The 27,668-nt window shown below is 42.8% G+C and overlaps 1 protein-coding gene across 6 annotated transcripts in view; it reads right to left on the reverse strand.

The window, feature by feature from the left end:
* The window catches only part of ZNF410 (zinc finger protein 410), a 224,336-nt gene that overhangs the window by 114,241 nt on the left and 82,427 nt on the right, over positions 1-27,668 (reverse strand). For 5 of the 6 annotated variants that reach the window (XM_033950770.1, XM_033950769.1, XM_033950772.1 and 2 more), the window contains one exon: positions 27,130-27,289. The exons of the other annotated variant lie outside the window; for it this stretch is intronic. In XM_033950770.1, coding sequence (XP_033806661.1) covers positions 27,130-27,289 — 160 coding nt within the window. The remainder of the gene's footprint in view (positions 1-27,129; positions 27,290-27,668) is intronic. 6 annotated transcript variants of the gene reach the window in all.

Consider the following 27,668-nt stretch of genomic DNA (forward strand, 5'->3'; position numbering starts at 1 on the left):
GCTTAGGTCAAACTGCATTATTAAGGCACCACTACTCCCTACTAAACAGATTGTGCAAACAATACAAAAGGGAAGCGAGTAATGTCTCCGTGCTGTATTGTGGTCGAAAGCCAGATTGAGAATCATAAGATGACATATTGTCACAAACCCTCTGCAGCGGCGGGCTGTCGTGTGACAAACACAAGGATTCTGGCGTGTCCCCTCTAACCAGGGGTACCTTCAGGACTTTTCAGGTGGCTCTAGGCGACCGCCTAGGCCTATGAGAGACAAGGCAAGCAAAGAGTTTCCAAATATCACCAGTGAAACCAAGTTCTTCAAATAGGAATATGATGTTTATTCTGACCAGATGGTCAAAAAGATATAACATAAAATAAAGAACACTTTTGCATGTTTTCCAAAATAAAGTTAATTGCAAAAATAAAGCTTTAACAAAACAGCAACTTCCTGTAGTTGGTTATTCCTGGAATCATGTGCTCTGACTCAGGATTGCTTTACCCTGGTGTTCACTCATAATTCAAACTTTCTCTCAGTATTAATATCAGAGGCATGTAACAGCAGATTTCAGCAGCCAAATAAAGTTTGAAATAAACCTTTGCTGTAAATCCAAATTAAACCAAACTCTTTAGGCAATATAGCTACAGCACACTCTTGCAACAGTTCAGCTTTTCCCTCAGCTCCCTCGTGCAGGCAAAACACACAGCTGAGAGAGATAAGCTAATTAGCTCCTCAGGAACGGGAGCCACGGCAGGATTTTCCAAAGTTCAAAACACCAATTTAAAGGTTCTATCTTGAGCTTCTTGTTCCCAAACTGGACTCTAAACCAATCCAATAGTTTAGGATTCAGGTAAGTATTATTCTTAAACTCAAACATACTCATAAAGCCCAAACATATAACACATTCTTCAGGCTTGGTTTGCACAGCAGAAAAACATAGGCAAAAGGGAAAAAAAACCACAAACCACTAATGGTTTCCCAGTTACTCACTTTCTTCATTCAGTTTCCATACATTCTGTCTGGCTCTCTAGCATAGGGCCAGCTACTTGTACCTCCATGCTTTCCACACAATCTGGACTCTGGAAGTTTGAAGTGGGGAGGATTTCTTCCAAATCCTGCATGGGCCAATCTGGCACGGTTATCTCTGCTGCTCTGCTCCACAGCTCCTCACCTGCCTTGGGCTGTGGGAGTGACTCGCCCTGGTCACTCGCTCCTCCTCCTGCTGCTTGTCTCAGCCTGCTTTTAAACAGCTCAGAGCCAATCCCCTTCAGCCTGTAGCGGGGGATGGGCTTTGGCTCTAAAGCAGCTTTTCTCTGCCTGGGTTTATCTAATGCAGCTATATCCCTTGTGGCTTCTCTAGCTGCCCTAAAGCCTGGAGGCTGCTGTTGCCAGTCTGCCTGCCTCTGCTCCAGATCACTACTGCTCTGATCATAGGGGCAAGGGAGGTCAGCCTCAAGTTGAGCGCCAGAATCAATCTGATCAGCTCTTCTGCACCCGATCCTATTAGGGACCGAACTAGTGCTGGTGCTGGGTTTGTCACAATATGCAGATGACATCTTTGTCCTTCTTGAGATAGATTCAAATCTCACAAACCTCGCTGAGAATATAATAGCATATATAATGAAACTTCAATCTTGGGCCCTTACTGTGCAAATGAAGCTGAATGAATCCAAAACAAAAATACTTTGGCTTGGCCCACAATTAGATCAACTACCTTCGTCCATTTCATGGCCTTCAGGATCTTCACTGCAGATTGAATTCTCAAGTAAAGTTTTGGGTGTCATTATAGACTCAACACTTTCATTTAATGACCATCTTAATTCTCTGATTTAAAAAAATGTTTCTTTAGTCTCCATATGCTGTCCTTGTACAATCAATTATTCTTTTGAGGTTGGATTATTGTAATTCGGTCTAATCTAATCTAATGCTTCATCTTGTATATCGAGACTTCAATCCAGGAAAGCTCGACTCGGTTTACAATGATTAAGTTAGGCCAATAAGGGCATATAGAGAATTATCAAGAAAGATTAGTTTCCAAAATGTTTAGTAAACAGAATGGTTTTCAGAAACTTACGAAAAAAAGGAAGGGAACCAGAACTTCTTAAGCGAAGTGGAAGGTTGTTCCAAAGTTGAGTAAACTTAAAAGTCAGAGACTGACCAAGAGTCTTGATTCTATTAATACCTTTACTAGATAGACAGGACAGCTTGAATTGTCGATCACCCCTTGCAAAAGAGAATCTATAAGAGCTCCAAGATAAAGGAACTAGGGGAGTAAAAATACCACAGAGGATTTTAAAAGTGACACAGGCACATTTAAACTGGATTCTAAAATATATATGGAGCCAGTGGAGATTATAAAGCAGTGGGGTCACATGATCAAACTTGCATTTCCTGAAAATCAATCTAGCAGCTTTATTCTGGAGCAATTGTAGTCTAGAAAGACAGGTTTTTGTAATAGTGAGGTAAAGGGCATTACAATAGTCAAGGTGAGATAAAATAATCGACTGAACCAAAATGGAAAAATGGTGTTGATGAAAATGGTCTCGCCTTCTTCAGCATGCGTAAGTTGAGAAAGCATTTCTTAATCACAGAGTTGATTTGATCCTTGAAGGAAAGTGAGGAGCCGAGGAGGACTCCTAGGATCTTAGCAGAAAACTCAATTTGTAGGGAGGATCCAGAAGCCAGTACTACAGAACTAGGGAGACAATCCAATTTTGGGCCGAGCCATAGCAGTGTATTTAAGTCTAACCAAGAAAAGTCTTCAAAGACTTCAACAGATCCAGAATACTGCAGCTAGGTTGATCTTTACAAAAAGCAAATTTGATCATGTTTTCCCGCTTTTGTTAAAACTTCACTGGCTCGCAGTAATCTCTAGGGTTTACTTTAAATGTGCCTGCCTAACATTTAAGATCTTGAATGGTACTCTTCCTCCTTTAATTCCTCTATCCTGGAATTCTGCGAGACCTGATATTATCAGATCTATCCAAAAGCTTAAATTATCTTTCCCCTCATTAAAAGGCATTATCTATATTGGAAAATTAGGGAAATCTCTTTACTTTAAAATCACTGAGCTTTGGAATAATTTTCCTGTCCAGCTGCGTAACTTGGGCTCTTTCCAATTATTTCGAAAACATTTGAAAATATGGCTATTTTCAAAAATGTAAATTCCGCTGCTCTCTATATAATCACTAATTCTTATTATATTTTCCTTTCTTCAAAACTCTTGTAAACTGTGCCGAGCTCTATCTCTATAGAGAAGATGCGGTATATAAGCATAAGGTTTAATTCAGTAATCAGGACATCATCATTGGAGACCTACTCCCTGCAAACTACAAAATCATTCCGCTATCACGACATACCAGGAGAGAAGGTGGCCTAGCTATAATCCTCAAAGACCACTTCCAATTCCAAACCCTAGATTCCAAAATGACCAAAGACCTGGAAATCCTCTCCTGCAAACTATCCAAAGCAGACTGCAAAGATTACCTGACTATAACAGTATTCTACACCCCCCCCCCCTAACAAATGGAACCAAGCTAAAGAAGATCTCTATGAATTCCTCCTCGCAAATTCCACTGCCGGCACCCACACCCTTCTTGCTGGCGACGTAAACCTACACCTGGAACAGGCAGAGAACTCTGTTTCAGATCTTTTCTCCTTCCTAACATCCCTAGGATACTCTAAACCACCCCCAACCAAAACACATACCAAAGGACATCACTTAGAACTGATCTCATTCCTCCCCAATTCCTCCCATTCCTCCCCTGCCCCCCCCAGCATAAGCTTCAAAGACGAAACCTGGACCTTCACCCCTTGGTCAGATCACCTCCGATGCAACTTTAACTTACACTGGCTCAAAAAACAAAGCCAAAGGATTCCAAGAACTACCCACAAAGAAAAAACAACAATATGGACTAGAGGTCAACTAAACCCTGAAAAATTCTGGTCCCACTACAACCCAATAACCACCACAGACCCAAACCCCAACTTCCTCCCAGGCTGGAACAACTTCAGCACCCAGGTTCTAAATGACATGGCCCCACTGAAACCCTATAAGAAAAAACACCGCTCATCTGCCAACTGGTTTGACGCCAACCTACTAGCCCTGAAACGAGAAGTACGCACACTAGAAAGAATCTGGTGCAAATCTGGCACAGATACAGATAGATATGCCTGGCGTACTAAAGTTATCGAATACAAAAAAATGATCAAGGAGAAACGCTCCAAATATTATGCCCAATCAATCAACACCCCAACCCTAAACAGCAATAAACTCTTCAGACTTATCAACTCCTTATTTGATATCAACTCATATAAAAGCTCCCCCACAGACCTTCCACCCTCCCCAACAAACCTAGCTGACTACTTCGCCAACAAAATTCATAACTTAAAAACCTCTCTCGCAACAATAAGCACCAGCCCATCAACCCTTCTGCCTACCCCAAACAATGAAGGTATCATCACCGATATGACCTGGAACCGCTTTGAGAACCCAGACTGGAACCTATTCCTAGAGCTGTATACTAAATATGCCAAATCAAACTGCCTTCTAGACAACTGCCCACCCTCCATCATGAAAATAGCCCCTCCCCCCTTCAAAGTAGAGCTCTTCAACTGGATTACCCTCTGCCTGTCCACTGGCTACTTCCCGCTAGAACTTGGCCACATCCTCATATCTCCAACCATCAAAAACCCCAAAGAACCACCATCCACAACCACCAACTACAGACCCATTGCCAACATACCCTTCTTCCTCAAGATTATGGAAGGCCTTGTAAACCAGGACCTCATGTCTTACCTCGAAAAATTTAACATCCTTCATGACTCCCAGTCTGGATTCCGCACTAACTGCAGCACGGAAACCGTTCTAGCATCTCTAACTGACTACCTCCTCCAACTATTCTCACAAGGAAATAGTGCCCTAATACTCCAGTTCGACCTCAGTAGTGCCTTTGACCTGGTAGACCATGACATTCTGCTCAACTACCTCGATACCATAGGCATTTCGGGACAGGTACTAACCTGGCTCACAGGCTTCTTAAAAAACCGCACATACCAAGTACACCACGAAGGAACCTACTCCCACACCTGGTCCAACCCCTGTGGAGTTCCACAAGGCTCCCCCTATCACCTTCCCTATTCAATATCTACATGACTTAATTGGGACACATGTTATCTGACCGAAAGCTGAAATCCTACATCTACGCAGATGACATCACAATTGTCATCCCCATCCACTCATTCTCACAAGAAACAGAGCAACACATCGCATCAGTACTTACCATGGTCGAACACTGGACCACTCAGTCCAAACTGAAACTAAATCCAGAAAAGACTAAACTCTTCCTAGCTAGTCCCAACCACAAACTAACGAACACCACCTTACAACTCAATGGCCTAACTTACCCTATTAACCCCACCATCAAAATCCTTGGAGTCATCCTAGACCACTGCTTGACCTTCGAAGACCACACCAACGCCCAGGTCAAAAAATGCTTTTATACCCTCTGGAAACTCCGTACAATCAAACATTACTTCGACTTCCCCTCCTTCAGACTGCTGGTCCAATCCCTAATCCTAAACACACTGGATTACTGTAATATAATTTATATGGGCTCCTACAAGAAAACCATCAAACGACTGAGACTTATCCAAAACACCGCGGTCCGCCTAATCTATGGCCTCAAAAAGTCAGACCATATCACCCCTTACTATAGAAAACTGCACTGGTTGCCAATAGAAGTGAGAGTCATCTTCAAATTCGCCTGCCTCTGCTTCAAAACCCTAACTGGCTTGTCCCCGATATATCTGTTTCACCACTTCGTGTTCCCTGGAACCACTCGCACGCGCAATGCCAACCTGTTTACCTACCCTTCCCTAAAGGGATGCACCCACAAAAGATTCCTCAATAGAACTCTCTCATACCAAGCTGGCAGATGGACAAACTGCCTGACCACCCTCATCTCATCTGCCCCATCCTACTCATCCTTCAGGAAATCTCTCAAATCTTTCCTCTACGACAAATTTCTTGAACCCCCTCATCACCAAATAATCAAATACCTCCATCCTGTAATTGATACTGGTTGTCTTCTTGACATTCACCACCCTGTATTGGTTTTGTACACTGCTTTGTTCTTTATAAGCCTCTCGCACTGCCTCTCTACTATATATATATATATCTCTGCTGTATATATACAGTCTCCTGCATGGTAAATCTACATTGTTTTTCGCTGTTTAAACACCTTTACTGAATATGTACAGTTCTCATTGTATCTTCGCTGTAAATGTACAGTCTCTTACACTGTAAACCGCTCTGAACTGTTTGTGGTACTGCGGTATATAAAATAAAGTTATTATTATTATTATTATCAGTTAGTCCAGAAGTGCTTCTACATACTTTGGAAGTTACGCTCCATATGTTCCTACTTTGGCCACTCTGCTTATAGATTACTGGTGCAGTCCTTGCTTCTTAGTTCCCTCGATTATTGGAACATCATTTATTATGCTGGTCTCAAGAGTAACTTGTGTAGACTTCGATTGATTCAGAATACAGCAGTCAGGTTAATTTTTAACCTGAAAAAAATCAGATCATGTTACTCCTTTTTATCAGAAACTGTACTGGTTTCCAATAGAAGCCAGGGTTGTTTTCAAATTTGGATCACTATGCTACAAGGTGTTGTATGGTCTTACTGCAAATTATCTGAAATATCACTTTGAATTGGCTATATTAAAACGGTCCCAATGCCTTTTATCTTATTTTACCTTCCCTTCTGTTAAGGAATGTCGATACAAAAAAATTTTTGATAGGTTATTCTTGTTTCAGGCAGCAATTAGAGACAAGGAATTTAGTCAGTTAATAGTTAACACTGTATTGTATAAACATTTCAAGAAACTCTTGAAAACCTATTTATTTGATAAATTTCTGTAATACATGATTAGGATGTAATAATCTATCACTATGTGTAATTTCTCAGATTTTCTCAGTTTCTTAAAGCTGTGAACCACATTGAACTAAATAATAATAATAATAACTTTATTCTTCTATACCGCCACAATCTTGCGACTTCTAGGCGGTTTACATTCAAGATTGCTGGACATTCAGCAATTTACAATATGTAGAAGGAGTACAGAGACATTAAGAAATTGAAATTACAAAACATACTATTTGCTAAGAATTTCGGAGCGGACCTGTAAAGAAAGTCGCAAATTTCAAAAAACAGCGAAAATTACAATATACAGTTTGTTTAGAGATTCAGAGGGGACATATTAGAAGAAAGGTCCTGAAATTACAAATGCTGTTCAATTAGGATTTCAGAGGGCATATTGGAAAAGTGAAAAGAAACAGTGTTTGGTGAGATTCTGTTTAGGTGATATATCTGTTGAATAAGGTAGTTTTTATGAGTTTTCTAAAAGCATTGTAGGTCAGTTCAGCTTTATTAATGTAACTGTCTAGCCAATGTTGTTGTTTGTTTGCTTGGTGCATGAAAGTTCTGTCCAGAAAGATTTTGTATTTGCAATTGGTTATGCTTGGGTATGCAAAAAGATAGCTGTTTCTGGTTTGTCTTTTAGGGCTGTAGAATACAAAGTGTGTTTGCAGGTACGTAGGAGCTAGTCCCCAAACTAGCTTGAAACATATGCAGGAGAACTTGAATATTATTCTTGCCTTGACCGTCAGCTAGTGCAGTAGTTTGTAGTAGGGGGGTGACATGGTCATTCTTTTTTAATCCATATATCAAGCGGACCCCTGAGTTCTGAATGATTCTAAGCTTCTTCACTGTTTTTTTGGGTATACCCATATAAACGATATTGCAATAGTCCAGAGTAGAAAGCACTAGTGATTGCACTAGTAATCTAAACGATAATGGGTCAAAGTATTTTTTGATGGTCTTTAATCTCCATAACATCAGGAAACATTTTTTTGCCACTATATTCGTGTGTTCAACCATTGTCAGGTGTGTGTCCAATGTGACTCCCAATATTTTTATTGTGTTGGTAATCGGGTAATCGTGGTCTTTTATATGTAACGTTGTATTGGTAATTTTATCCGTTGGGCTTGCAAGGAAGATTTTTGTTTTTTTCTGTGTTAAGTTTCAGTTTGAAGTTGATTGTCCAATGTTCTATTTCGGTCATAATAAGAGTAATGTATTTTGAGGTTTCGTTTGTTATGCTGTTCACTGGGATTAAAATGGAGATGTCGTCTGCATATATGTAGTAGTTCAGGTTTAGTTTTTGCAGTAAGTGCCCTAGGGATGATATGTAAATGTTGAATAGTGTAGGTGAAAGTGGTGAACCCTGTGGTACTCCCGAGGGGTTTCTCCAGGAGTTTGAATATGTCCCATCACTACCCACTCGGTATGATCTCTTTGTTAGGAAGCCCTGTATCCAGTTCCTAGGTTTTCCCATGATTCCTATTGCATCTAGGCAGTGTATCATTATTTCGTGATCAACTAGATAAGGTTATGCGGTATATAAATAATAATGTAATGTAATAACACCTCAAACTAAAAGTTCTTTTCAACCAATAGAGTATGTGTAATCAAAAAAGGTACACTGTTAACAAAACATATGTAAAATATATCTCACAATCCAATTTATAAATATATTTGTGTGAAGAGTGTCCTCAGTATGAAGACATAAGTTAATGGAACAGGAGTCCAAATGGACACCGTTCAATAGCTTGATTTGTGCATCGGCTTTTTTGCCGTACGCTATATGCCATCATCAGACCACCTTTGTGGGTGTACTTTATCTAATAAATACAATGTGAAGCTATAATCAACAGTGAAAAAAAAAATAATGTTAACGGTATGTTCCTTAGTGGTACACAATATGCACTTTTCAACGGAAGCTCAAAATAATATAAACTTATCTTGCTGAGCTTTCAGCTGTCATCATTTTGCTGGGTTTTTTTGTAATGAATCAACTCTCACTCCTTTCAAGGCCACAGAACTGGTTCTACTGAGCTTGGTTTCGGGACTAACCCCTTTCTCAGGAACAATTCTTGTAATCTGCCTAAGAGAAAAACTTGATATTTGCACTTCCGGAAACCAGAACCCGAAAGAAAGGACTTCTGAGCCAGCGCCTTTCAATATATTCCCCAATGACATCACCATAGGAAACTTTAGTAATCCAACAAGTCACAAACACAGGAGCAAGCATACAATAATGAGATTAAATAATAATATTCCACTTAATGCAGTCATTAAGTCCCCTGGGTGAAACAGTATTTAATTCAAAAATCCAATATTGTTCTGGCAATTAAATATGTTTTTTGTCACCGTTAAAAAAAATCTGAAATGGACTCAATAACCACCTGAGATCTTCAAAATGATGCTGGAGGCTTAAACAATGAAGTACCAAAGGAGCAGACATCACTGAAGTATGTATCCTGCTCTTATGTTTCATCAATCTTGTTTTCACCTGTCTAGTGGTTCAACCCACATATAAAAGTTGACATGGACACACAATCACATAGACAACCCAAGATAATTTAAAAGTAGTTCTATGTTGAAATACATATGTTTTGTTATGTATGAGGATGTGTCCAAGATGAACAGTTCAATGAAGAGACACACATACTGCATTCTCTGCAGGTTTTGTGACTGCCTGTTTGAAAGGCATTTCTGGTATTGAGTGCACTCCTGGTACTAATTAAATAATTTGCCAAGTTTTTGTTCTTCTAAAGGCTATGCATGGACCTTTATCAAATGTTTCATATATTGTCACTGCATGCCAATGATGGCGAATAATCTGAGCTACCTTGACAGCTTTATCTGAATGGGTCAACACACATACTTGCTTCTCTTTGGGCTGCTTTGATTGGGGTTATAACAGCCATTCAGGATTGGCATGTAATGCCCGTAAATAGGCTTGTTTAATGGTCCATTCAGGATAATTCCTGTCACAAAATCAATTCTTAAGAATAACAGTTTCTTTCTTAAATTCTTCAACCATTGAACAGATGTGACGTATTTGCAAAAACTGGCTGATGGGTAGAGCCTGTTTTAGTCTCCTCAAATGACAACTATCAAATCTCAGGTAGGTATTTCTATTGGTAACTTTATAATATACTGTAGTGAATAATTTAATATCCCTCTTGGGAGACCCTAGTATCCAAAAATTCCTTACTCCAGGCTATAGAAAACTTTAAATGACTGTCCACAGAATTAATCCAGGAAACAAATTCTGTTAGAGTAGACTCAGTGTGAGTCCAAATTAGAAATACATAATCTATGAATCTGATCCAAACATGTATGTGCTTTAACCAATGAGATCCATATAAAAGTTCCTCTTCAAAGTTAGTAACATATAAGTTGGCCACACTAGGTGCCCATGGTGCCCATAGCAACAACGTGCAGTTGTATATAATAGATGCCCTAAGCACATAAGAATTTGCAGCTGCTGGGTGAGACCAGTGGTCCATCGTGCCTAGCAGTCCGCTCTCGCGGTGGCCCCCAGGTCAAAGACCAGTGCCCTGAGACCAGCCCTACCTGCATACGCTCCGGCTCAACACCCAGCGGTGTCTACTGCGAGCAAGCTTCATCCAAGGCAAGGCAAATCATAGGTTGCATACGAAGGAGTTTTGTCAGCTGTAAGCCTGAAGTCATTATGCCATTGTATAGATCCATGGTGAGGCCCCAGCTGGAATACTGTGTGCAATTCTGGAGGCCGCATTACCGTAAGGATGTGCTGAGACTGGAGTCGATCCAGAGAATGGCCACCCGGATGGTCTCGGGACTCAAGGATCTCCCGTACGAGGAATGGCTGGATAAGTTGCAGCTGTACTCACTCGAGGAACACAGAGAGAGGGCTGACATGATCGAGACATTCAAGTATCTCACGGGCCGCATCGAGGTAGAAGAAGATATCTTCTTTTTCAAGGGTCCCGCGGCAACAAGGGGGCATCCGTGGAAAATCAGGGGCGGGAAACTGCACGGGGACACCAGGAAATTCTTTTTCACTGAAAGGGTGGTTGATCACTGGAATAGTCTTCCACTTCAGGTTATTGAGGCCAGCAGCGTGCTTGATTTTAAGGCCAAATGGGATAGACACGTGGGATCTATTCACAGAGAAAGGTAGGGGAGGGTCATTGGGGTGGGCAGACTAGATGGGCCGTGGCCCTTATCTGCCGTCTATTTCTATGTTTCTATGAATTGTCTAACTTTGTCTTAAATCCCTGGAGGGTGTTTTCCCCTATAACAGCCTCTGGAAGAGCATTCCAGTTTTCCACCACTCTCTGGGTGAAGAAGAACTTCCTATTGTTTTACCCCTAAGTGTGCTTTCTCTCAATTATTGTAGTTCTACCCTTCCTCCCTAATTGTGCGCAGTTAGTATTTATGTTTTTGTATGTGTATACTAACCTATCCCATTTCTATATAGTATTTTTAACTCCAACTTGTTTTGTTTCTTTTAAGATATTATTTTATTACTGTACACCGCCTAGAAATTTGATTAAGAGGTATAAAACTTTTTTTAATAAACTTGAAACTTACATTTGTACGAAATCTATCCCTTTTTAACTTTAGAGAGTGCCCTCTCATTCTCCCTACCTTGGAGAGGGTGAAAAACCTGTCTTTATCTACTAGGTCTATTCCCTTCAGTATCTTGAATGTTTCTATCATGTCCCCTCTCAGTCTCCTCTTTTCAAGGGCGAAGAGGCCCAGTTTCTCTAATCTCTAGTCTGCCCACCCCAATGACCCTCCCCTACCTTTCTCTATGAATAGATCCCACGTGTCTATACGGCAACTCCTCCAGCCCCTTTACCATTTTAGTTGCTCTTCTCTGGACCCTTTCGAGTCCATCTTCTTGTACGGCTGGACCCAGTATTCCAGGTGAGGGCGCACCATGGTCCGGTACAGCAGCATGATAACTTTCTCCAATCTGTTCGTGATCCCCTTTCTTAATCCTTCCTTGCATTCTGTTCGCCCTTTTCGCCGCCATCGCACATTGCGCGGATGGCTTCGTCGACTTGTCAACCAGTACTCCCAAGTCTCTTTCCTGGAGGATCTCTCCAAGTACTGCCCCAGACATCTTGTATTTGTGTATAAGATTTTTGTTACCAACATGCATCACCCTACACTTATCCACGTTGAACCTCATTTGCCATGTCGCGGCCCATTTCTCGAGCGTGTTTATGTCACGTTGCAGATGTTCACAATCCTCCTGCATCTTCACTACTCTGAATAACTTCGTATTGTCTGCAAATTTAATCACCTCACTCGTCGTACCAATTTCCAGATCGTTTATAAATATGTTGAAGAGCACGGGTCCAAGCACCAAACCTTGCAGCACTACACTGGTGACACTTTTCCAGTCCGAGTATTGTCCATTTACTCCTACTCTCTGTTTCCTATCCGCCAGCCAATTTTTAATACACATATTTCACCCTCAATTCCATGGCTCACAATTTTTCGAAGTAGTCTTTCATGCGGAACCTTGTTGAAAGCCGCCTGAAAATCTAGATATACAATGTCGACCGGGTCGCCCTTGTCTATCCATCTGTTTACTCCCTTGAAGATGTGCAGCAAGTTCGTCAAGCAAGATCTTCCTCTGCTGAAGCCATGCTGGCTGGTCCTCATCAGATCGTATCTGTCAAGGTGCTCAATGGTGCGGTCCTTTATCAGCGCCTCTACCATCTTTCCCGGATCACCCTTTGCACCTTTCTTGAAGATCGGTGTAACATTTGCCACCTTCCAGTCTTTTGGAACCCTTCCCGATTTGATAGACAGATTGGCTATTAATTGAAGCAGATCAGCTATAGCCCCTTTCAGTTCCTTGATTACCCTTAGATGGATGCCATCCGGACCTGGGGATTTATCATTTTTAAGCCTATCAAACTGCCGGCATACCTCTTCTAACTGACCGTCAACCCTGTCAGTTTCCCTGTCTTTGTTTCCTGCGTTTAGCCTGTCGGCTTCCGGTATGTTGCGTATATCTTCTTCGGTAAATACAGACATAAAAAAATGTGTTCAGTTTGTCGGCGATGGCTTTGTCCTCCTTTAGTACTCCCTTCATTCCTCGGTCATCCAACGGCTCCACTGCTTCCTTCGCGGGTCGTTTCTCCTAAATATATCGAAAGAATGGCTTGAAGTTTTTCGACTCCTATACAAAGAAGGTTTGCCTCATATACAAAGAAGTTTTGCCTCATATACAAAGAAGTTTTTTAGAAGAACCAAGAGGACAAAGACATTAAAAATTCATTTGAGACACGGTGACAGTTGTTACCAACTTCTAATGCTTTTTGAGTAATTTTCAGAGCTGCCTGTTGTGGAATGTTGCTATAAAGAGATTCCAGATCCATAGTAGCTAAGATGTCAGTATCCTGAATAGCTTGAATATCCTAATTAAACAAAAAAAAAATGAGTGGTGTCTATTACATACGACCTGGCAGTAGAAACTATGGGCTTCAAGAAAAAAAATCCACAAACTTAGATAGTGGTTCCATAGGATAACTGCAGTTAATATAGATGGGTTTAAAAAAGGTTTGGACAAGATCCTGGAGGAACAGTCCATAGTCTGCTATTGAGACAGACATGGGGGAAGACACTGCTTGCTCTAGGATCAGTAGTATAAAATGTTGCTATTATTTCAGTTTTGACCTGGATTGGCCACTGTGGAAACAGAATACTGGTCTAGATGGAAAATTAAAGAATTATGAGATAGGAGTCAAGGTTCTATTGTTAAATGGCCATTTTTCTCAATGGAGGAGGAAGAATAGCGGAGTGCCACAGGGATCTGTACTGGGACTGGTGATATTTAACACATTTATAAATGATCTGTAAACTGGAATGAGTGAGATGATTAAATTTGCAAATGATACTAAACTGTTCAAAATTGTTAAAATGCATGCAGACTGAAAATTGCAGGCATACCGTAGGAAATTGGAAGACTGGGCATCCAAGTGGCAGATTAAATTTAATGTGGACAAATGCAGAGTGATGCACATTGGGAATTATAACCCAAACCATAGTTACCAGATACAAAGGTCCACCTTAGGCATCAGCACCCAAGAAAGAGTTATACAGTAGGTGTCATCGTAGACAATATCCTGAAACCTTCCACCCAATGTGCAGAGGCAGCCAAAAGAGCAAACAAGATGCTAAGAATTATTAGAAAAGGCATGGTAAATAAGACAGATTATTATAATGCCTATGTATTACTCCATGCTGTGAGCTCACCTTGAGTATTGCGTTCAATTCTGATCGCCGTATCTCAAAACAGTTATAGCAGAATTAGAAAACGTTCAAAGAAGAGCGACCAAGATGATAAAGAAGATGGAACTCCCTTTGTATGAGGAAAAATTAAAGATGTTAGGGCTCTTAAGCTTGGAAGAGAGACAGCTGAGAGAGATATGACTTGAAGTCTACAATATCCTGAATGGTATAGAACGAGTACAAGTGAATTAATTTTTTACTTCTTCAGAAATTACAAAGACCAAGGAACACTCGAAGTTACAGGGAAATACTTTTAAAACCAGTATGAGGAAATTTTTTTTTTAATTCATAGTTAAGTTCTAGAACTCATTGCCAGAGGATGTGTTAAAAGCAGTTAAAGCAGATGGGTTTAAAAAAGGTTTAGAAACATAGAATTGAAGGCAGATAAAGGGCCAAATGGCCCATCCAGTCTGCCCTTCCACACCATCCACTATCTCCTCATCTCCCTAAGAGGTCTTACTTGCCTGTTCCATAAGAACATAAGAATAGCCTTATTGGATCAGACCAATGGTCCATCAAGCCCAGTACCCCTTCTCACAGTGGCCAATCCAGGTCACTAGTACATGGCCAAAACCCAAGGAGTAGCAATAATCCATGCTACCGATATAGGGCAAGCAGTGGCTTCCCATAAGAACATAAGAATCAGTGGCGTACCAAGAGGGGGGGAGGGGGTGGTGGTCCGCCCCAGATGCACGCCCCAAGGAGGTGCACAGCCACCCACCCTCCGTATTCTGCCGCTGTTCTGTCTCACCACTGCATCCCGGCACCGGCTCCCCCACAGAGTCACTCCTTAACCCGGCCAGCCAGCAACTGCGTGGTAGGTGGAGACAAAAGGTGAGGCGGGCTGGTGGGCAGGGAAAAAGTGCAGGGCCCATAAGATCACCTCTGGCGTCAATTCTAACGTTGGAGGGTAAGTTCTGGGCCAGCCAATCGCTGTCTGGCTGGCCGGCAACTTCCTTTCCGTTAGAACCAACGTCGGAAGTGAAGACTTTTGTGGACCCAACGCTTGTACGTGCCGGGCCTGGCTCGGGGAAGGAGCAGGGAGAAATCGGCTACTGGCTTGGGGGTGAGAGTAGGGAAAGAATCGTGGAAATGGAGAAATCGGCACGATGGCTTTGTGGGGGCTGGGGAGAGAGAGAAAGAAAGGCAGAAATAAAGAGGGGGGCCAGGGGGAGAGAAAAAGAAAGGCAGAAAGAAAGAGGGGGGCCGGGGGGGAGAGAAATAAGGAGGGGGGCCAGGGGGAGAGAGAAAGAAAGGTAGAAATAAAGAGGGGGGCCAGGAGGAGAAAGAAGAAGGATCAGAGACTCATGAAATCACCAGACAAAAAGGTAAGAAAAATGATTTTATTTTCAATTTAGTGATCATAATGTGTCCGTTTTGAGAATTTATATCTGCTGTCTATATTTTGCACTATGGCCCCCTTTTACTACACCGCAATAATGGTTTTCAGCGCAGGGAGCCTATGAGCGTCGAGAGCAGCACGGGGCATTCAGCACAGCTCCCTGCAATAAAAACCACTATCATGGTTTAGTAAAAAGGGCGGGGGTATTTGTCTATTTTTGTATAGTTGTTACTGAGGTGACATTGCATAGAGTCATCTGCCTTAACCTCTTTGAAAAACCTCCCGAATATAAATGATAATTAACATTTTCTCTGCGTACAGTGTGCTTTGTGTTTATTTTTTATTTTATTGTTGGTAGATCATTTTGACTTGGTTATTTTAAAAGTAGCTCGCAAGCCCAAAAAGTGTGGGCATCCCTTCTGTAAACCGTGGTGTCCGTCCCAGCTTGTGCTCCCTCCGGTAGTTGCTTCACTTCTGGCCGGTTCCCCTGCTCAAAGCCGCGGGTGTCGGCTCCTCACGCAATCCGCAGCTGCGTCGGAAGCGTTCCCTCTGACGTCATGATGTCAAAGAAAAGGCTTCCAACGCAGCCGCGTATCGTGTGAGGTGTAGACGCCCGCTGATTTGAGCAGGGGAACTGGCCAGACATGCTGGGCAGGGAAGAGATGTTCCTGCTGCACAGGGAAGGGGGGGGAAGAAATTCTGCACAGGGAAGGGGAGGAGAAATGCTGCTGCTGCACAGGGAAGGGGTGAGAGAAATGCTGCTGCTGCTGCTGCACCCAATTGGGGAGAGAGAGGGAAGAAGGGAGAATAATAATAATAATAATTTTATTTCTTATATACCGCTATACCATAAGTTCAAAGCGGTTTACAACAAGTTACATACAACGAGAGTAAGAGATGTTTACAACAAGAAGTAAGAGATGTTTACAACGAGATACAAACAATGAGTGTATGAGATGTAAGGGGAACAGAAAAAGTACTTTCTGGGATACAAATTGCAAATGGAAGAGAACCAAGATGGTTTGAATCAAAAGGAAGTATCTAGTCAGAGATTGGGGTGCAGGGGAAAACAATTTGTGTGGAATACCTTTACAAATGGGAAGTAGGATGAGTTAATCTAAAATCAAGAGAATTGGGGATTAGGATGAGGATAGCTGAGGGGGATTGGGCAAGAATTAGGAATTAGAATTTGTTAAAGAGACGGGTCTTCAATGATTTTCTGAAGTCGGCATAAGAAGTGGCCTCGAGAATGGGTTTTACAAGCCATGTGTTTCAGTTTGGCTGCCTGGAATGATAACATTCTGTCTAGGAACTTCTTGTAAAGACATGATTTCAGGGATGGGTAATAAAAGAAATTTATTCTGCGAGAGCTCTTATTAGAGCTGTTGAAGATGAATTGAGAAGGAAGACAAGGGAGAGGAACCAGAGATGCCAAGTCCATGGGAGGGATAGAAAGAAAAGGAGATACCAGACCATGGAGGGGGAGGAAGAGATGCCATGGCATGGGGGGAGGGAAAGGAAAGAGATAGAGATAGAGATACCACACCAAGGTGTGGAGTGGGAAGGAAGGAAAGGAGAAGAGAAAGAGAGAGATGCCAAAGCATAGGGGAGGGGGTGGAGACAGAAAAATGGAGAGGGGGGTGAAGCTGAAATGAATCATGTGCAAAGGAGAGAAGGGACCCCGGATATACAGTTTATTGAAGGGACATAGAAAGAGGGAAGATGCCATATGGAAGAGAGAGAGGGTGGACAGTAGATGGAAGGGGCAGTGAGAGTGTGGGCAGTAGATGGAAGGGGTAGAGAGGGCAGAAGCTGGGTGGAAGGGGAAAAGAGAGGGCAGATGTTGCATGGAAGGGAGAGAGGACAAGCGCTGTATAGAAAGAAGAGAGTAAAGAGAAGATGATTAAAGTAGAAACAACAAAAGGTAGAAAGATTTTTTGTTGTTGTTGCTTTACTTAGAATCAAGTAGTATTGTAACTGTATTGATAAAAGTTTATAAATAGGAAATGGAAATAAGGCAATTTTTTGGACTACACCCCTTTCCTCAGGACAGAATAGCATAACAGCAGTATACTGTACTGTTCTGAAGAAAGATTTGGCCTCAGAAAACTAATTGAAAAATGGATTAGTCCAATAAAATGGTATTTTCTTATTTCTCATTATTTGTTTTATTTTTATTTATTAATTTGTAAAGTGGCGATTGTTATGTATCAGTTTTTTCAAATTTACATCTACTGTCTATATTTTGCACAGTATTAGGGGACATGTGTCACTGTTTTTGTGGTGTTGTGGTGTTGCATTGTATGCAGAGTCTGGTTTCTTGGCTCAGTTTAACTTTTGTTTACATATTTCTATTTTTAGTTTGTGATTATTCCATATTGGGTGAGGGTGTATCTCTGTTCTGTGTGTATGAAAAGGACATAGTTTTCAGTTGGCATTGACTGCAGGATCAATTGACTGTGCGAGATCTGGCTTGTTTAATTTTACAATGTATGTGTTGGTGTTCTAGTGTTCATTGCGGTGTTTAAGATGCTGCCTTTTCCTAGGTACACTTTGTTGTGCGATATGTGGGTTGTTACTAAAAATCATATTTTTGATATAGATGGGGGGATATAAAAAAATGATGGGCCCCAGGTGTCACATATGCTAGGTACGCCACTGATAAGAACATAAGAATTGCCGCTGCTGGGTCAGACCAGTGGTCCATTGTGCCCAACGGCGGCCCCCAGGTCGAAGACCTGTGCCCTAACCGAGACCAGCCCTACCTGCGTTTGTTCTGATTCAGCAAGAACTTGTTCAACCTTGTCTTGAATCTCTGGAGCGTGTTTTCCCTTATAATAGACTCCGGGAGAGCATTCCAGTTCTCCACCACTCTCTGGGTGAAGAAGAACTTCCTTACGTTCGTACGGAATCTATCCCCTTTTAACTTCAGAGTGCCCTCTCGTTCTCTCTACCTTGGAGAGGGTAAACAACCTGTCTTTATCCACTAAGTCTATTCCCTTCATTATCTTAAATGTTTCAATCATGTCTTCTCTCAGTCTCCTCTTTTCAAGGGAGAACAGGCCTAGCTTCTCTAATCTCTCACCGTACGCCAACTCCCCCAACCCCTTAACTATTTTAGTCGCTCTTCTCTGGACCCTTTCGAGTAGTACCATGTCTTTCTTCATGTATGGCGACCAGTGCTGGACGCAGTATTCCAGGTGAGGGCATACCATAGCCCGGTACAGCGTGGTTATGTCACGTTGCAGATCTTCACAATCCCCCTGCGTCCTCACTACTCTGTATAACTTCGTATCGTCTTCAAATTTAATCACCTCACTCGTCGTACCCATTTCCAGATCGTTTATGAATATGTTGAAGAGCACAGGTCCAAGTACCGAGCCCTGCGGCACCCCACTGGTGACATTCTTCCAGTCTGAGTATTGTCCATTTACCCCCACTCTCTATTTCCTATCTGCTAGCCAGTTTTTAATCCACCTGAGCATTTCACCCTCTATTCCATGGCTCTCAAGTTTTTTGAAGTCGTTCATGCGGAACCTTGTCGAATGCCTTCTGAAAATCCAGATATACAGTGTCGATCGGGTCTCCCTTGTCTGTCTGCTAGTTTACCCCCTCGAAAAAGTGTAGCAAGTTCGTCAAGCAAGATCGTCCTTTGCTGAAGCCATGCTGACTGGTCCTCATCAGTTTATGTCCATCAAGGTGATCAATGATGCGGTCTTTTATCAGCGCCTCTATCATCTTTCCCGGTACCGAAGTCAGACTCTCCGGTCTGTAGTTTCCCAGATCTCCTCTCGAACCTTTTTTGAAGATTGGCATAACATTCGCCACCTTCCAGTCTTCCAGAATCCTTCCCGATCTAATCGACAGATTGGCTATTAGTTGAAGCAGTTCAGCTATAGTCCCTTTCAGTTCTTTAATGACCCTCGGATGGATGCCATCTGGTCCTGGGGATTTGTCGCTCTTAAGCCTATCAATCTGTCTACATACTTCTAGACTAACTGTCAACCTTGTCAATTTCCCATCTTTGCCTCCAGCGTATAGCCTGTCGGGTTCCAGTATGTTGTGTATGTCCTCTTTGGTAAATACAGACGCAAAAAATGTGTTCAATTTATCGGCAATGGCTTTGTCCTCCTTTAGCACTCCCTTTATTCCATTATCATCCAGCGGTCCCACCGCTTCCTTTGCAGGTCGTTTCCCCTTAATGTATCGAAAGAAAGGCTTGAAGTTTTTCGCCTCCTTGGCTATTTTTTCTTCGTAGTCTCTTTTGGCCCTTTTTACTGCTTTATGGCACTTGCGTTGATGCTGTTTGTGCTTTTTCCAGTTTTCAACCGTTTTTGACCTTTTCCATTCCTTAAATGAAGTCTCTGATCGCTTCCTTCACCACTACAGTGAGCCAAGCCGGTTCTTTGATCTTTTTCCTCCTGGCTCCCTTGTTGATACACAGTAGAGAATGACACGGTGGCGGTTTACCCGCGGCCACCGGGTTTAGCTGTGGGTAACCCGCCAAAACGGGGAACAAAAACTAGCAGTCGCTGCGGCGATGGGAACAAGGCCATTCACCGCCCTGTGGAGCAGTGAATGGTCTTGTCCCCGCAGTGAGGCATGAAGGATCGCGCGGTCCCCGCAGCCCACACCCGCCTGCCCAATCGATCCTAGTGATTAGCCAGCTCTCTCCCTTCTCCTCACCTTAGTTTGTAGGTTTTCTTTTTCGGCGACTCGCACGCTATCAAAGAGCCGCGCACCCGCTGCTGCTCAGTTTCGATCTTCTGCTCTGACGCAACCGGAAACAGGAAGTTGCAGCAGAGCAGAAGATTGAACACTGAGCGCATGCGCGGCTCTTTGGGAAAGTGTGCAGGTCGCCAAAAAAGAAAGCCTGCAAACTAAGGTGAGGAGAAGGGAGAGAGCTGGCTAAACACTAGGATCGATTGGGCAGGCGGGTGGGGGCTGGAAGGAGGAAGTGAAAGGGAAAAGGATTCTGGGCCAAGGGGATGAAGATGAAAAGAAAAACCCACAGCAGGAAAGAAAGGGAAGGACAAGCAGGTGAGCCAGATGTTAGAAGCAGGGGGGGGAGGAAGAAAGAGGGAAAAAAGCTAAATGGGGTTGAAAAGAAGAGACACACTGGTATGGAAGAGGAAGATAGGGGAAATCTGGACACAGGAAGGTAACAGAAAGAGGGGAAATTATGTGCATGGGGCATAGGGACAGAGACATAAAGGGGACATGCCATGGGGATGGTATATAGACACAGGGTGGGGGGCAATGGCAGATACATAGGGGAGATATTAGAAATGGGGAAAATAGGAGCACAGAAGCGAGATGGTTTGTGGGGATGGGACAGGGACCGAGCTCGCAGGCTCCAGTGGCTTGCACAAATTACATTGTAACATGCCATGAAAATAAGATGGAGGAAGGTAGATAGATAGGCCACGCGAGAGGAGCTGAAGGGTGGTAGAAAGGAACAGATGGTAAAGGAGGGAGGGAAGGGTGGTGGTGCAAAGGAATAGGACAGACATTGAAGGAGGGTGGAGAGGAACAGACCCTGAAGGGAAATGTGGAAGACAGAATGGGAAGAAGACAGATGCCAGACTATGGGGGAGCGGAGGGAAGAAGATGGGTGCTAGACCAATTGGGGGGGGGGGTGAAGGAAGAGGCACAGTAACAGCAAATGGAAGACGCAGAGAGAAGACACACAGTGGATGGAAGGAATTGAATGAGAAGGTGTGGAAAGCAGAAACCAGACAACAAAGGTAGAAAAAAAATTATATTTATTTATTTTTTGCTTTAGGATAAAGTAGTATATTAGTTGTGTTGATAAAAATTTATAAACAAAGCCCTGCCAGCTGAACATCTCTTTCTCTAGATCAGCAGCAGGAACTTTGATTTATAAGAAAAGAATAAGCTAAATATTACAGTACTAAGGCTTATATGGATGCAGCGGAGATGGTGACGGGGCGATGAATGGGATGGCAGTGGCGGTGACGGGGCGGTGAAAGGGATGGCGGTGACGGTGACGGGGCAGTGAAGGGAACGGCGGTGACGGGACGATGCAGAGGATGGTGGGCCAGGGACGGGGCGGTGACGGGGACAGATTTTTTTTTCCCCGTGTCATTCTCTAATACACAGTATATATAGATTTTGCGCCTCGGTGACTGTGTCCTTAAAAAGGGACCATGCCTGCTCTAGCATTTTAAGCTCTAGCTTATCCTCTTCTTGATCTTTTTCCCTACCATGAGTCTCATCCCTTCATAATTTCCTTTTCGGAAGTTCAGCGCCGTGGCTGTCGTTCTGGATCTATGTTTCGCCCCTGCATCTATGTCAAAGCGGATCATATTGTGATCACTGGTTCCCAACATCCCCTCTACTTCTATATTTTGCGCCTGTCTTCGTAGTCCATTTAAAATTAAGTCCAGAATTGTATTTCCTCTTGTGTTTTCCTTGACAAGTTGTTCTAGGAAGCAATCGCCTACAGCATCCAGGAACTTGGTCTCCCTACCGCAGCTAGAGGTGCCTAGATTCCAGTCTATACCCGGATAGTTGAAATCACCCATGATAACTGTGTTGCCTCCCTTGCAGTTGAGTTTGATCTCATCTATCATTTCTCCATCCATTTCTTTGGGCTGCCCTGGGGGTCATTAGTAGATGTCGATTTTCATTTCCAATCCATTTGCTCACGGAATTTTGACCCATTGAGACTCTAACTTATTCATACTTTCAGGCATGTTCTCTCCAGTAGATTCGATTCTCTCTTTGACATATAGGGCAACGCCCCCACCTTTGTGACCCACTCTGACTCTGCAGTATAGTTTGTATCACGGTAGCACAGTGTCCCAGATGTTTTCTTCGGTCCACCATGATTCCGTGATGCCGATGATGTCAAAGTTATTCTGTTGTGTCATAGCTTCTAATTCGCCCATCTTGTTCCTTAGGCTCCTTGCGTTCGTGTACATACACTTGAATACTCCTGTTCCTTTCTTGCATTTCCTTCCCTCTTGTGTCCCTTTAGATCTGTCTTGCCTGAGATCTGGTGAGTCTTCTTCGCTATCTTTCTGCACGGTATCCTCCGTGTATACCGGTTCCCCAACCATCGACTCTCTCACTCAGTCAACTGTCGGCTTTCCCCTTCTTCCTAGTTTAAAAACTTCTCAACTTCTCTCTTGATGTTGTTTGCCAAAAGCCTCGTTCCGTCTCTGCTGAGGTGGAGTCCGTCCTTCCTGTATAGCTTGTTCTTCCCCCAGAACGTTGTCCAGTTGCGCACGAAGTGGAATCCTTCTTCCTCATAGCAGCGCCTCATCCACGCGTTGACTGCTTGCAGCTCCATCTGCCTCTTCTCATCTGCTCTGGGTATCGGCAGGATCTCCGAGAACGCTACCCTCGGTGATCTGGTCTTCAGCTTCCTTCCAAGCATCCGGAACTGTTCCTTCAGTACTTCCCTGCTGTAATTCCTGTTGCTCATGTTGTTAGTTCCCACATGGATCACCACCGCTGTATCTTCCTTTTTCACGCTGTCGATGATCCTGTCGATGCGGCTCACTATGTCTTCAATCTTGGCTCCCGGTAGGCAAGTCACCAGCCGATCCTGTCTTCCTCCTGCTATGTGGCTGTCGATTTGCCTGATGATGGAGTCCCCCACGATGATCGCTGTCCTGTCTGACTTTTCTGGCCTCTCCAGCCTCAGGTCCGTGTCCCTGGTGTAAGCCCATCTCTCCAGCCATAGGTCCGTGTGCTCTGTGTACTTCCATCTTCCCTCAACCTGGTGATGTCTTGCATCTTTATGTGGGTTCCATTCGCTGTTTCCAGGTGTCGCTGCTGTGTCACCCATTTCTTCCTTGTGTTTGTCTTTCTCAATAACAGACTATGGACTTTTCTTCCAGGAACTTGTCCAAACCTTTCTTAAAACCAGCTACGCTATCCGTTCTTACCACATCCTCTGGCAACGCATTCCAGAGCTTAACTATTCTTTGAGTGAAAAAAAAATTTCCTCCTATTGGTTTAAAATCGATCCACTTGTACCCTTTCTACTCCACTCAAGATTTTGTAGACTTCAATCATATCTCCCCTCAGCCATCTCTTTTCCAAGCTAAAGAGCCCTAACCATTTTAGTCTTTCCTCATACAAGAGGAGTTCCATCCCCTTTACCATCTTAGTCGCTCTTCTTTGAACCTTTTCTAGCGCCACTATATCTTTCTTTAGATAAAGAGATCAGAATTGAACGCAATACTCCAGATGAGGTCATTCCACGGAGCAATACAGGGGCATTATAACATTCTTAGTCTTGTTAACCATCCCTTTTTTAATAATCCCTAGCATCCTGTTTGCTTTTTTGGCCACCGCTACACATTGGGCGGAAGGTTTCATCGTATTGTCTACAATGACACCCAGATCCTTTTCTTGGGCGCTAATCCTCAAGATGGACCCTAGCATCCAATAAATATGATTCTAGGATCCATCTTAAATTCAGAAACAGTCTTCATATCCACGACCTCCAGTGGGAGACTATTCCATGCATCTACCACCCTTTCTGTAAAGTATTTTCTTATATTACTTCTGAGCCTATCACCTCTTAACTTCATCCTATGCCCTTCTCCTTCCAAAGTTTTCCTTCATTTGAAAAAGACTCACCTCTTGTACATTAACACCACAAAGATATTTAAACTTCTCTATCATATCTCTTCTCTCCTGTCTTTCTTCCAGAGTATACACATTAAATTCTCTAGATCTGTCCCCATATGATTTATGACAAAGACCACTAACTAATTTTGTAGCAGCTCTTTAGACTGACTCCATCCTATTTATATCTTTTTGAAGGAGGGGGACTCCAAAATTGCAAATAGGGCCTCACAAAAGACTTATACACCTTCTTTTTCCTACTGGCCATTCCTCTCTTTATACAACTAAACATCTTCCTGGCTTTGACCATCACCTCTTCTACCTGTTTTGCCACCCTGAGATCAATAGACACAATCACCCCCCAAGTCCCGCTCCTCCTCCGCGCATAGAAGTTCTTCGCCTCCTATACTATACCGTTCTCCTGGATTTTTGCAGCCCAAGTACATAACCCTGCATTTTTTAGCATTAAATCTTAGTTGCCTGACCATTCTTCAAACTTCGTTAAATCTTGCCTCATGTCATCTGTCAGCATAGCTATTGCTAGCAATCAGTATTTTCAGTTGGCATAACTAATGTCAGCAAAGGCCTATGGGAAATTATATCAAGCTGACTCTGGGATGTTGATGCAGATAGATCACATACAGTAAGCATCCAGGCAGACTGTTTCAAATAACCCTAATTCAATCAGTGCTTAGAGGACCTGGCAGTAAAAAGGTGTGAAAAGGTGTTAATGTCTGATGCTTAGGATGGACAGCTTAGGATATACAATGTCCAGGTGCACAGATAACTAAGATTAATCAGAAACTATTGTCAAGGGCATACTGGAAATTACATTTGACTTCAGCCTATTCTTCTTCTGTCTAGCACTACGGATGGGGATGTTTAACTTCTATTGAAGCTCAATATTCTATATTTAGAATAAGTTTCCAAACTTTAAAAGCCCCCTCGCAACATCACCCCCCCTCTCTTGGCTCTGGTCTCTCTTGTCTCTCTTACTAGCTTGGGGCATCACCCTCCCCACCCCCCTTTCTCTCTCTTTCTTTGTGTGTTCTCTCTCATTCACAAGAACACAGAAGCAGTCTCTGTAATTGTAACTTTTATGAATGTAATTGTAACTTTTATGAATCCTACTTTTCTGTATGCCTATTTCTATAATATATTCTTTATGCAATCACCTCTGGCTATGCTTCTCATTTGATTCTATTCCTGGTGAATCTTCGGTGAGGGAATTGAACCTGGGACCTGGCGTTTTGTAAGGGTGCCTCTCACGTAACCCCTACAACCTAACATTGTGGGGGCCACTTCAAACCTTACATCATCCACTCCCTATGGGTGTCTACTCTATTATAGAGTTTGGTATCATCAGCAAAAAGACAAACTTTGCCAGACGGTCCTTCCACAATATCACTCACAAAGATGTTAAATAGAGCCGGCCCAAGGACAGATCCCTAGGGCACTCTTTTCCTCCAAGCAAACCTCATTTACCACTATCCTTTGTCTCCTTCCACTGAACTAGTATGGCCAAGTTCTTGGATGAACTGTCCATAGTCTGCTATTGAGACAGATATGGGGAAGCCACTGCTTACCCTGGGATCAGTAGCATGGAAATACCTCTGCTATTTGGGTTTCTGCTAGATACTTGTGACCTGGATTGGCCACTATGGAAACAGGATACTGGGCTAGATGGACCATTGATCTGACCCAGTAAGGCTATTCTTATGTTCTCTCTCCCATCCCTTATCCATCTCTCCCGCCCTTCTCCCTAACCTGTCCAACAATTCTCCCCCTCACTTTCTTTCTACTCTCCAACTGTCCAGCCTTTCTTTAGCACATTCCCAGTCTGCGGGGGTGGGGGGGGGAGCAAGCTGGGCTAGGCTAAAGAGGCTCCTGTGGTCCTGCTGCTCCCTCTTTCCCCTTCCTCTCTTAGCATTAGCCTTCCTTCTGCTGTGTTCTACCCAGGTCGAAATAGGAACTAGCGTCCAGGCTGAAGAGCCCTAGCCACTTTAGCCTTTCCTAACAGGGAAGTCATCCAACCCCGTTACCATTTTTGTCACCCTTCCCTGTACCCTTTCTAGTTTTGCTAAATCTTTTTTAAGTTGCAGTGACTAGAATTGAACATAGTATTCGCGGTGCGGTCGCACCATAAAGCAATACAAAGGCATTGTAACATTCTTATGTTTGTTTTCCATTCCCTTCCTAATAAATCCTAAAATTTAATTTGCCTTCTTAGCCGTATGGTACACTAGAGCTCCAGGATACAAAGGGATTCATATTCTAAGTACTAACCAGCTATTTTATAAATGAGCAGGAGAGAACTGTTCTGGAGGCAGAATTGGGAAGAAACTATGAGAGTGTTGGCAATATTCAGCTCTAACTTTTATCTATATGGGCACTGACACAGAATATTGGCCAGGCACCTGAAGTGCTGTCAGTAGCGGCCTGAAGCTTTCTGCCATTCCCTCCTGCCCCTCCCCCCCAAACAAAGTCTGAACCTCCCCTCCTGACCCTCCCCCTCAAGCACCATCAAAAATCCCTCCCATTCTCATGCCTCTAATCATCATATGAACTTCCCTGTTGGACCTATCTGATCGTTACCAGCTGAATATTAACCAAAAGCCTTTAAGGGGACATGGCTAAGTAAGGCTGAAAAATCATCTGTATTTTTTCTGTTTTTTTCAATGGAAATGCATGAATATTTACAATAATTTTCCTATAGAATTTTTCACATGCTCTGGGGCAGCAGAGGTTTCAAAAAAGTATTTGTTTGGATCATGGCTTTAAGGGGAGTGGGGTTGTCCTTAATTACCCATTTTTTATGTCTTTAATGTATAAACAAAGAAAAATGTATTGAGGAAATGTGAACATTCCAATAGGCATCCCGTTTCTCAAAATCAGCCCCTATGCAAAATAGAGCTTATAGCACTACATGTGAGTTGCCATTGTTTGTGGTTGCCCTAAATTGGCTCTGCCCACCTGTGAGTTTTTAGGTGATATTTAAGATGTGCTGGCCACACAAATGTTCTATGACAGCTCTCAAATGTGCATTGTAGCTTTTTCTCAGACTTTGAGGGGTGTAAAACAGGATTTTGATCTTTCGGGTGTCCATCACCTAAACAATTCTGCACATTTTCACCTGGAAATAAAGAACAGCAAAAATATATTTATTATCAATACTTCCCTGTTCTAGTTCAAGTGAAGTTTCTATTTATAAAACTGTCAGAGAAAAACAAAAGGAATTTCCCAAATAATGCAGAGGTGGACAGATCATTTTTGCATCAACATGTATTCCCATACTGGCACATATGCAGAGGTACTTTTACCAACTGAAATCTCCTGTCTTTATCCTGTGTCAGGTATCAAAAGAAAAGGAAAGGAAATGGGACTTGTATACTACCTTTTTGTGATCACACATTCAAAGTGGTTTAAATATACAGGTACTTATTTTGTACCTGGCGCAATGGAGGATTAAGTGACTTACCCAGTTTGGTCTTCTCCTCGATCCTCCCAGTTAG

The sequence above is a fragment of the Geotrypetes seraphini genome, chromosome 7, assembly GCF_902459505.1.
Source record: "Geotrypetes seraphini chromosome 7, aGeoSer1.1, whole genome shotgun sequence".
Lineage (NCBI taxonomy): Eukaryota > Metazoa > Chordata > Amphibia > Gymnophiona > Dermophiidae > Geotrypetes > Geotrypetes seraphini.